Genomic DNA, 12,643 nt, shown 5'->3' with positions numbered 1-12,643 from the left:
ACTTTTAATGGAATTCGCGTAACAAAAACGTTACTTATCTGATATTATATTTTCTTTACTTTCCCGACTGTTATATATAAGAGGGAAAGTATGGCGATCCGACAAAAAATGACCTTCCAGATTTTTGCATTTTTGAACTCGGGAAACCTTGAAACGTCGAGAAATGCAAAAAAATTTGAGGGCAATTTCTGTATGTACGGATGTAGTGTGTATGGGGGCACAATTTTATTTACTTTCTTTGAGGCTTAATAACTCTCGTGCTTTTCGTTGAATTTTTCTGAAATTTTGCAGGAAGGTTTAGGGGATTGATGCTATTAAATTTTGGTAGTTAAAAGTCGAGGAAGTGGGGTGATGAAAAGAATCGTTGTATCTCCAGTTGGATCGGACTTGATGTCGATTTTACTCGTTATTAGCATTTACAATTGTTTATAAAACCCATCCCTGCCCTCAAAATTAAACTTTTAGCTATTCATAATACTTAAAAATATAAAAAGTTTGTAATAATAAAATATCGTAACAGATGGCGCCAAACACGCAGTTGTAAATGTTGCCGGGAAAGTTAAGCAACTCGTTTTTTCGATTACTTTAATTATATTTTGAATAGAAAACGTCATAAGTAGAAACTAATCCAATCGATATAAGTAATGCTCTTTCACATTAATAGAATTCTGGCAGATAAAACGAAGAAAGAAATGCTTAGATATAGCGAAGGTCTGACAATATTAATGAACAATCTCAATCAGTATCAATGACAACACCTAATCCGTGGAATTAACGATATTAAACGGACGCCATCCTTAGTTAAGGTACTTTTTCACTGTAAGGAATGAGGTAAAACCGTCGTCTAACACGGAAAATGATTTAAATAAATGACCCCGTCTTTGATATTCCACAAATTATTTATATATCGATCCAAGTACTTGAATTACTTTTTTTACCCGATCGCCATGGTGATCGGGTGGAAAAATCATTAAAAAAACTTTTGGATTCGTGGACCTCGAAACATCAAGGAATGAAAAGTTGGGGGGTTGTGTGTATATATATATATATATATAAAACATATTTTAAACTTTGTGTATATTTTTGTATATTTTTCTGTAATTTATTTTGTTAATCTCGTCCCTTTTGGAATGAGGTTAATAACACCAATAAAGAATAAAGCAGAGTTCGAGTGAGGACCCGAAAGTGAACGGACGTGTTTTTATGGTCTCCAATTTTCTTTTGTCTTGCTCACCCTACACTCGACCCTACGACTACGACTGCAAAATAATACGACATATATATGTCGTATTATTTTGCAATTATTTTGCAAATATATATATATATATTTTTTTTTTCTGAAAGTTTGCAGGGAAGTCTGTGTGTTAGGGGTACTTTGATGCTATTAAATTTTGTTGAGTAAAGGTCGAGAGGGTGAGGAGATAGAGGGACACGTCATATCTCAAAGGGGGTCGGACTTTGAAGATTTTACTCGTTATTAGCATTTACAATATGGAAAAAATCCACCTCTATTCTCAAAATTAAGCTTTATGCTCATTTATAATAATTAATATAAGAGCTATTTTTAAAACACAATATCTTAACAGATGGTCTACAGATAATTTTAATTTTGTGCTGTATTAGTGTTTTTCGCCAGGAAATTTACGTAACTGGTAGCTGATTTTTTTTTTTTTTTTTTTTTTTTTTGACATTTGTGAATTCAGGGGATTTCAAAATGTGGAGATTGGCAAAAACCCGAATGGTCAAATTGGACACGATTACAATACTTTCTAGTGTTATAACAGCCAGGAAAGTAAAGAATTTCCTAGTTGTGATGATACTAAACAAGAAAGAAAAGTAAGTAATATTTAACACAGATTAAATAAAACAAGAGAACCGAACGGGTGTTGTGTATAGTTTTACCTTTACTTTAGATAGAACTTTTCTGCTTTCCCCAAAGTTAATGGGGGTTAAAATCACTCGAAAGTAATCTGAGACATTCGATTAAGGATTTAATCTCTTAGATTAACTTAAGATTTATTTTAACATTATTAACGTTTTCCAGAAACAGATTAGTTCTTTTTTCTGATGGGGTAAACAGGCAGCAATCGCTTCTATCAACAGTCTTGTTCCATTTAATCTATGGAATTTTAATTATTCGTGCAATAAATATGACTCAAAAATAATTTTCAAGAGAAAATAAAATCGTTTTAATCATTTATTATCGATTAAATTTTCGTAATCAAGTTTAAAAAATATTCCAGCAAAGAGTTGCGTAACTGTTCCGGGAAAAACACTAAGATATATTAGCACACAATTAAAATTGTCTGTGGTGCCATCTGCTACGAGATTTTGTTCAAAAATAACTTTTATATTATTTATTACTAGGAGCCCGGGACGCCCCCTAGTGGGCGTTCATTACAAATTTTATGATAATTAAAAATCATTATTTAGTGTTATTAAACATTCTATAAATACTTTAAAATAGTTTAATTTGTTTATTTACCTTCGCTGGTAACATTCGCTAGGACGCCCCTAGTGGGTGTTAATTTAAATAATTTATATTGTTAATTTAAATGTTTGAAATATAATACACGATAGGGGCGCCTCTAGTGCCCGTTTTTGGCATACCGTTACGCGGACGGACGGTCGGACAGGCACGCGTTCAATGGGTTATATATATAGATATTAGCTTAACTATTTCACTTATCGTTTTATCGTAGCGGTTCAAATCTATCCGGTTTTTCGTTATTCGCCCCCTAGTGAACATTACAGGCATTCCGTGACAGTAATAAATTCCTATTACAAATACAGTAGAGCGTCGATAAGTGGAACCAATTGGGGACTGGGGTCCTTCCAGTTAATGATTTGTTCCAGTTTCCGACTTTGTACGAAAAAATATATTAACCTGTCCGATGTTCAAATTTTTCTCCGTTGCGTATCGCTTCCTGTTGAATTTTTCTCCGTTGCGTGTCGCTTCGTGTTGAATTTTCGTCGATTTTAAGCCTAACGAAAATTTTCATAATAATCATCGAGGCTATCGTATCGTTAAAAATTATTTCTGCATTTTGTACAAACAAAATAAATATATTAAAGAATATAAAAAACATGAAAATTATACTTTAGAAGTAAATTTAGTATCAAAAACATTCGATTCGGCACGACACAGTCCGACTGAAAATCGTTCCACTTTCCGGTCATTCCACTTACCGACGTTCCACTTATCGACGCTCTACTGTATACTGAATTATTTATATTGTTATATTGACCAAATAATAATGTATTGGCGAAATGAATAATAATAATAATTTATATTGTTAATTTAAATAATAATTAAAATTTTTAATTTAATTTGAATGTTTGAAATATGACACACGATAGGGGCGCCTCTAGTGTCGGTTATCAAACGGTTACGGGACGGACGGACACCTGTTGAATGGGTTATATATATAGATTATAAAATGGCAAAAAACTTAATTTTAAGGTGGGTAGTGATGAGTTTTATAAACAATTATAAATGATAATAAAGAGTAAAATCTTCATTAAGTCTGACCCTCTCGAGATACTATACGTGTCCATCTCTATCTCTTCAACCCCTCGACCTTTAACCATCAAAATTTAATAGCATCATTGCCCCACAGGTTATCCTGCCAAATTTCGTTTCTTCATCATTAACCTTTAAAATTCGGAAATATGATCTATCGATGATGTATTTGAAGTTCACGAGTGTTCTCAAAAATATTATTGCAGAAACACGTGGAAATGAGGATGTTTCATCAAGCGATGCATCAGATGATGTGGAACCAGTAGTGGAACAGAAAGCATCAAACCATAAGTTTGGTGCTTTCTCGTACATATTACAGTTGAACGTTATGCATTCGCACACTGTTAACCTGATGTGAAGAAAGTGTTTACTGTAGGCCTACAGATGAATATCTGTAAATATCTCTCCATTGACTACAGAATCAAAGCAGATTGTTTTTCCAGATGCTAATTTGGTTTTAATAATGTACTCAATTGAATTATATCAGCATGTCTTATGGAAAGTCATATTGGTATTAATAATATAAAAGCCGTCGTCTGTGTGTGTGTGAATTCCTTATAACTCCTACAATTTTTGTCTAATCCAGATGAAATTTTGGCTATATTCGTTTCATGTCCTGACGGAAAGTTTAGCTTACTTATTTTGTGGAAATATTGGCTATAGAATAAACGTTTAATCAATTTCTCATAGAAAGTAGTCCGTTATGCTTGGCGGGGGAATTTCTAGTACTTAATTATATGTATGTATAGATAAGATATTACAACTCTTACAACTTATACCTTATAAGCTGATTTACTGACACTTTATTGAACTGTGTAAAGTATGCAGTATTATATTTTGTGACAACATTAAAAACTGATATCATTTTTCATTATTTTTAACAAAGCGTAAGTGCAGTAAATACAGTACGCGTAAATACAGTAAATACAGTAAATAGTTGCAAGATCGCTCACCCCGCTAACTCGGACATTTTGGATCCTCACCACAGGTCTTACTATGAAGTATTTTAAAATAAAATCTTATAACAGCCTGGAAAGTTACGCAACTGTATGCTGGAATTTTTGGGTTGTCGTGTAATCTTCTTTGGCATTGTGCCCATCGAACGATTTTTTAAGGAATCGCGGTGTTTTTGTTAGAAATTTAGGGGTCTTGTTCACGTTGTAGTCCGGATAAAAGTCTTGTATTTCCACACGGATAACAAATTGTGTAATGAGTAAACACGATTTTCTTGATTTAATCTTCACGCTTTTTAATTTGGCGTATTGGAGATAGGCGTGTTGGACAGAGAAGATTCGTGACTCCGTGAAATTCTCAATACAGGCCTCGCAGTACATGTAGCCGCATGTTAAGGAAACTTCGATGTAAATTTCCACACATAATGGGACATTTGACACGAAAAATGTCGTTTTTTCGATGACCATTCTTTGATTTTAAACTCAAACAATTAATCGGGTACGATTATTTTATAATGCAATTGTTTCGATTGTTTACTTGTTTCATTATTTCGTATTTCAATCTTTTTATAATTTAATTTAAATGTATTTATTAAATTTAGATCCTTCGTGTACAACAATTAAGGCATTATCATAGTATAGTCATTAGTAGCATTATCATTTACTTTTATTGAAGATCTGTCCAAGCTGTTAAACCCGTATAAATTTGTTCCAAATGTGTTTTTTAATAGAGGATAACGTGATATACGAGAGACACAAAAGCACAATTACAGTTAATGGGTACAATCGAGATATGCAAATTTACACACGCGTGTAACTCAACTCTGATTAGTGACAGAGATCCGCCTTTTACTAATGCAGAATGCGTTTCTCATGTTGTAGATGCCATTTTTTATAAAAAAAAATTGGGAACCAAAGACCAGTCCTCGCTTAAAAGGCGTTTATTTATCCATCGATCCTTTTCAGTGGGTCTTACCAACACGGAATTTTTTCCGCGTGTTTTTTTTTTTTTTAAACTTATTTGGTTCAGGAGGTCTCAAGACGTAGAGATTTTACAAAAACTTCTGACACTATTCCAATTCTTTCCCGTGTTACATAAGTTACGTAACAACCAGGAAAGTAAAAAGGGACCGATTACTCAAAGTTGAGTTGAAAAAGGCATTTTTCAGTTGAAAAAGGTTTATTTTTGGCAAAATATTGAAAACTGTTAACCAAGAGTTACATTTGTTGAGGCTTAATCTGTAACAAATTAGAGGCCCTCACTAAGTAGTAATAAATTTAATATAACCATGGGACCTCTCGCTTCTACATTAAATACGAGACCCTAGCATAGAGCCTCGAACTTCTACACTAAACACAAGACTATCATAGATCCTTGAGCTTACTCGTATATATTAAACACGAGGCTCCAAGCATAGAGCCTCGTAGCCTAATCCGTATTATCCAATTAAAATGGCAGTCACTTGATTCTTACGTCTTAATTAGAATTAAGACAAGAGTGAAGCAAATTAAGAGTGCTTTTTCGAATAAAATGATTAATTTGATAAGCTATTACGCTTAATTGCTTAATTTTTTCGAAGGAATAAATCAATTTTTATAACGTATCTAAACAGAAATTAATTACAGAATCCGCACGTACGATTAGACCTTCTACAGTTTCCTTAACAATGGAAAAATACAATAATTATGAAATACCTCCTCCCAGACACAATAACGAGGTAGCCTACATATTTATTTATTTTTTCTTTAATTTTCTTATTTTATTTATCTCAAATGACGTGAGTAATTCGTCATCGGAAGACTTCTATTAAGATTTATTTAATGTACAATTTAAAGGGTTTTTTTTTGGTCCAACTAATTGCCACCATATTTATTATTTTATTTTTTCTTAATAAATTTTCTAAAATAATAAATTCATTTTTGTAAGCTATATTAGAAAATTCCACGCTTCTTGTAATTTCATTAAAAAGCAGCTCGTAAGAATGCTGGAATTACATTAAATCGATTTAATAAGTTCACTTTCTGCTTCCATAAGCTGTATTTTCTTCCAGTTCTCACTCGAGTGATGGAAACATTCACTTGTTTCTTTTTCTTTTTTAAATTTATCCAAGGAATTTTAGAGTTATGAAATATTTATTTAAAAAACATTTAATTATGTTTATTAAAATCTTTCATCTGGATCGTAAAATCTCTCACATCTTATGTATTTATGATTTTTGGAGCTTGATAATTAAGCGGTAATGACACCAAAATTTCGGTATCGTGGCCCTGAAATTAGTAAGATTTTCTTTCTCGTGTTTAAATTTTAAATATTTTAAGGTATTTTTATTAATACAATAAATGCCTTCGAGAAATAAATTTGTATAGGATAATAAGTAAAAATAAATCGAAGGAAACACACCGGATTCCGCCACCATATTGTTCGGAAGAAATAAAACGCGTCGTTTGCAGTTTTCGTTTTAATTTATAAAAGTAAGGGAGCGCTTTATAAACATGGCGGCGGCCACCGGTGAGTGTTTCCCACTTCCAATATTTCCGTTTCGTGTGTAAAATTTTTTAACCCTCTGAAAATATTTTATTCGTATCATAAAAAAATATATTATAAGTTTGGAAACTCACCTTGACTACGGAGGGGGATGAGTCGACTTAGACAAGCGATAGGTAACATCATGGACAGAGAACCGATCCATATAGCAGCAATCACTTTGTAGGCGTGCGAAACAGTCTGCCACCTTCGAGAATGAAGTGGTCGACAGATGGCAAAAAATCGCTCCAAAGAAATGGCCACTAAAGTCCAGACGGTTACAGACACCGAAACAGCTGGAAAAAATTAAATAATATTTAAAAAATCCGAGAATTTTCACTCAAATTTCCATCCTCGACACACCATTCTCTCCCACTCCTCACTCGCATCGAAAGTAAAAAAAAAGAGCTTACGTCACGACAATGCTTACGTAAACAAAAGATACGTGTGACGTATATTTATTACGCTTTCAATATGTCAAAAGCATCTTCTTTTATTGTCGTTAAGTGTCATATACTCACCATCCTCCGCGTCGAGGGTGGCAAATCTCCATCGCACTTGGAGGTGATCGTAACGTGGAATGCCTCGATATAAGACACTTACGGCACGTATTTTCTTAATAAGTATCGCAAGAAACGTTAAAAAGAGGTGAAAAATGTCGGACATGTTTCTATGGCGAATTTGGAAGGTCAAAAGTAAAAATAAAGTCAATTGTTAAAAGAATGAATTTTTATCTACTAAATAATAAATAAATAAATCGAACAACGTTTAAAGTTATATTTCAACAACGTTTGCTAAGTGCTTCCGCAGGAAATGGAAGAGAAATTTTATTTCCTTTTGGAAACACGGAGTCTGGAAAAAGGTTTTTATCTCTCGGGAAACTTAAGACTTGTATTTCCATTTTTGTTTGTATCAATTATTCACTGTCGAGGTATAGAGAATAATATTTTATTCTCGCAATATGATCTGTGCCCGAGAAGAAAAAGAACCCAGGGACGAATCCCGCTTTGGGCGTTTAACATTTACTTAATACGCTACGAAAAAGTGACGTAGTAAACAAATAATATCCCGGTAAATTGTTTGTTTTAATTGGAATTATTAACAACGATATTACGTAATATACAGTAGCATGAATCTATAACACAACTCTTAAAGTGTTATGAGATATTAGTTTTTGAAGGTAAAATTTATGAAAATAACGTAAGAATTATATGAAAGTTTGTTTTCTACTTCACGAAAATAATCCGATTCTATTAAATTGAATTTATTTTCCATTTAAAATGGCAATTAATGCGTTAAAAAGGGATAATATCAACGAAAGGAAGTGCAATGTCAATCGTGTCAAATGTGTAAAAAAAGATATCGTCCATCTTAAATATATATAAAGAATATAACAAAAGAACGGATTTTTTTTTTTAATATAACACAGATTTTGGGTCGTTCAGAAAAGTATAATTGTAATAAATGAAAAATAAGAAAAAATAGCACATTTTAAACGGCCGCCATTTTGTAACTTGCAAACTTACTGGGATGCAATTTTCATATTGCGGATCTATACATTCCCACTGTCGTACATTTGTCTGTCAGTGTATCCTTCGTTAGTCTCGAGAATGGAGTTAAAAAAATGAAAATCGAGACCAGATATGGAGAGCTTAGGGACCGGAGATGTACGACTGAAATTCATGTGATTTCAATTCAAAATTTTCTAGAAAACTGTATTAGACAGATGACCAGTATGACTCGATTCTTATCGAGAGAAGTATAATATACAGGGGCCAGCACTACTAAAATCGAGACCAGATACGGAAATATCTGGTCTCGATTTTAGGAGCCGGAGATCCCGATTAATTACACAATTTTTTAATGGAGGAAATAATGGAGTTTTTCTCTATTTACATATTTCATTTTCATTGTAATTCCGTTTTAATTATTTTTCTTGGACAATAAAAAGTCATAAGGAAACGTTTTCTGCTTTATTTATGAATATAAAATTGCATAATATCGCGTTATATAGGCCTAAGTGAAGATATAAATACATAAAGACATTTCTTTAAACAATTAATTGTCTGTGGGATTAAATTTGCCTATTTATTCGAACTTCAAACAGAAATTAGGAAAAGTCTTTCAATTTCTCGGAATGTCATTAATTAAATTTTTGTAAACAGTTTGAATGCGCATTTACGCAAATTATTTCAAATAAACACTTCAAGATTTAATTATTATTATAAATTGTATTTTGTGGATTTGTGAAGAGGAAAATAAATTTTAAATCGTGTCGATTGAACAAGTCTCGACCGCTCGCGGCCACTTATAGAGTACTTAAACAAACATTTCGATGGTATATTTAACAACATTCGAATGTAAAGTTAGTGAATAATATTTCCTTATCTAAATTCGGTCTTAAATTATGTAAATTTTACGAATTTATTACGTAAAATTTACTTATTTAATATTAGGCGATTGAGGAAAGAATGAATATGGCGGCGCCAGTTGTCTTATAATCACTATTAACTAGATAAATTACATAGAAACTTTGTTAGATCGATCGTTTTAATATTTTTTCGCTAAACTTACATTTTTTGCTTAAAATGTATAGGTTTTTATGCGGTAAACCGGGGTTACTTTGTGACACTTTCACGTTTTTAATCCGTGTCAGTATCACAAAAGAAAAATCTAGCAACGAGTTGCTTAACTTTCCTGGCAGCATCTAAAACTGCGCGTGTACCACCATCTGTTATGATATTTTATTATTAAAACTTTTTTATTTTAAATTATTATAAAATCGCAATTTTCAGGTTAAAGATAGGTTTTATGAAAATACTAATACGAGTAAAATCGTCATTAAGTCCGACCCCACTGGAGATATGACACACGACCCCCTTTATCTCCCCATCCCCTTGATCTTTAACCACCAAAATTTAAAAGCGTCCATCCCGCTAATGCACAAATTTCAGAAATTTTCGACAAAAAACGTGGGAGTTATTAAGCCTCAAAGAGGGTGAACGAAATAGTGCCACACAAATACACACTAATATCCATACATACAGAAATTACCCCCGAAATTTTTTGCATTCACGGTGTTCTGAGTTCAAAAATGTAAAAATATTGGGGAGGGTCATTTTTGGCCGATCGCCATACTTTCCGTCTGTTATATATAACAGCCGGGAAAGCAAATAGAAGTACATTTTTGGTACCGTGAGATCAATCTGATGCCGTATATACGTATCTAACAATGTTGCATAATATGTGAATCTATTTATTAAGGATAAAGGTTATACAATAGTAAGAAATTAATGTCATATCAGAGCAAACTCACAATTAGTCCCATAATGCAAGAACTGTCATATAAGTAATTACCTATTTCTAGTTTTCTTCTAACAAACAACATAAAATCCAAATGTTATATAACACGTAAGGTACTACCGTGGAGTGTATATGACCTCTAATGTGTAAAAACCCGTAAAGTATCTGAAACCAATAAAACAATGTATGTCACCTTCCATAACATATATATTGAAGGGGCAAACGAAAATACATGAAGCGATAAACCTGGAAAATTAACCATTTCTGTGTTATAAACAATCTACGAGTGAACAATTGAAAATAATTTTCTGAGACACTTTACGCCTTTCTTATATCTCCTTTGGGTGCAAAGATGATATTGGAATCTGTGGGATACTTAAATCCCGGAGTTAAGAACAGCTGTATAAACTGTGTGGGTTGAACTGTACATTATAAACCGCTAAATACATTATAAACCGCCGTACAAACTGTGGAGACTGTACTAAACAAGTTACGAACCACTAGTCCGAAAACGTGGTTCAGTTCGATGAGATACAGCAATGCAACACACGGAGGCTTTACCAAGGCATCTCACATCTCGGGAAGACTTTCTATAAGAAACTGGCTCCTATTTAGGCTTTAGAACGTGATATATCTACGAGGAGGGGTGCCTCTCGGAAGGACTTTATATAGGAGATTTGGATCCTATATAAAGGGTTAGACACGTAAATTTAACGCGGAAAACTGCACGAATCACAGGTTCGTACCTTTGGTCAGACGCCACGAACATTCGGTGATTTTATCCTCTCGGTCATCAGTGGGCCAGTCCCAAAACTTATCGCGACTCTAAAAGTTATAGCACATTTTATCTTTAATCTTTCCAAAGACATGACGATATAGGCGAAAAAAAGAGTTGTTTCGCTCTCTAACAAACTTTACAACTTAATAGAACTTAGAAATTCGAAAGAATATATTAGTTTCGCAAGGGGAAAGTAGATTCTTCGATCGCGAAATAATTTCTATTTCGCATCAGATAAACGCATAGAAATCAATTTGACCGCATGCGATTTAAAGGTTCTTGTATACAACACGCTGCACGAACGGAGGGACGTGAGAGGTTCCTCGCTTAAAAGAACAAAATCTAATTTTCTCTACAATCGAAATTGAATCCACGTAAAATTGCATACGCAAGGAAATAAAAATAAAACTTCTCCTTTTCTTTATTCCAACATTCCTTGTTTTATCTTCCATTCTAACAGCGCTTACTTTTAATTTAATTTAATTTAAACGTTAATAAATTCGATTAAGAGGGAACTCCACTTTTGGCGATAAAATAAATTTCCATTCTATGTATATTCCCGGTCGTGTGGAGGGTTGAATAAGGAAGATGGCAAGCTTTTACCTGGGAAGCCTATGGCGGTGTTTTTCAACCGGGTTGCTGCGATGCAAAATGAATAGTAGCCTACTATATTTTGTGGTACTTCGACATTTCGTACGTGTATTACTGATACGAAAAACACAGTAAATCTGATAAAGAAGTAGAAGAATACTAACTTAGGGGGCGTCACTGTAAGAAAAAGGGGTACTTATGGGTAACGGGACGCCAGTCAGAAATCGCGATTTTTAGAATAATGTTTTTATTTTTCAAATTTAAGACAATTGTTAAATCAAACAATAAATTAATGATTTACAAAAGGCATAGTTTTAATATTTAACAAATTTCCAAAACTGCTTACCCCTTACGGTTAATGTTACCGTAGGTGTCCAAGATGGCGGCTCGTCTCTGATTCCAGCATACAGAAGAAAGGAAACAGTGGGGACGCACGTTTTCTAAACCTAACCTATTATAATAATTAGATTGCTGATAATTATGGTAATTTATTAGGATAGGTTAGGTTTAGAAAACGTGCGTCCCCACTGTTTCCTGTCTTCTGATTCCGACTGGCGCCCTGTTAACCCATAAGTACCGAAAAGGGTTGAAAAACACTGGTTGAATCCAGTTTAGTAGATCAGAGTTGGAACTATTATAATAACTTATGGTAGGCAATACGGTTCCCTATCCTCACCTACGTTGTTCGACCCTATTGAGAGTCAGTAACAGGCATAATGGTGGGCCATATCACAATGTAAGCTGTGCGGCTTACATTATGCCAGGGCATCGTGTTAATTATTCAATCGCTTAGCCTTAAAAATCAACACGAATAAAATTTATAGAAACACGAGCGCCGCCTCTAATGGGCAGAGTTACAGTTGGATCTATGAATACAATAGAAAGTTATAGAAATTGGCTACGTCTTTGTGTTTCGAACTCATTCGAAACACATTCTTTAACACAATACTCTTAACTTCTACAAGTTCTGT

The 12,643-nt window shown here is 33.4% G+C and overlaps 1 protein-coding gene across 1 annotated transcript in view; it reads right to left on the bottom strand.

Annotated features, from left to right (window-relative positions):
- The window catches only part of LOC136987578 (cholecystokinin receptor-like), a 78,058-nt gene that overhangs the window by 11,569 nt on the left and 53,846 nt on the right, over window positions 1-12,643 (bottom strand). The window contains exon 2 of the mRNA XM_067285333.1: window positions 7,096-7,296. Within this exon, the coding sequence (XP_067141434.1) occupies window positions 7,096-7,296 (201 nt within the window). The remainder of the gene's footprint in view (window positions 1-7,095; window positions 7,297-12,643) is intronic.

The sequence above is a fragment of the Centruroides vittatus genome, unplaced genomic scaffold (genome assembly GCF_030686945.1).
Source record: "Centruroides vittatus isolate TY-2023 unplaced genomic scaffold, ASM3068694v2 scaffold_2520, whole genome shotgun sequence".
In the NCBI taxonomy this organism is placed as follows: domain Eukaryota; kingdom Metazoa; phylum Arthropoda; class Arachnida; order Scorpiones; family Buthidae; genus Centruroides; species Centruroides vittatus.
The sequence above is the reverse complement of the archived record's forward strand: the minus strand, read 5'-3'. Positions and strand labels throughout refer to the sequence as shown.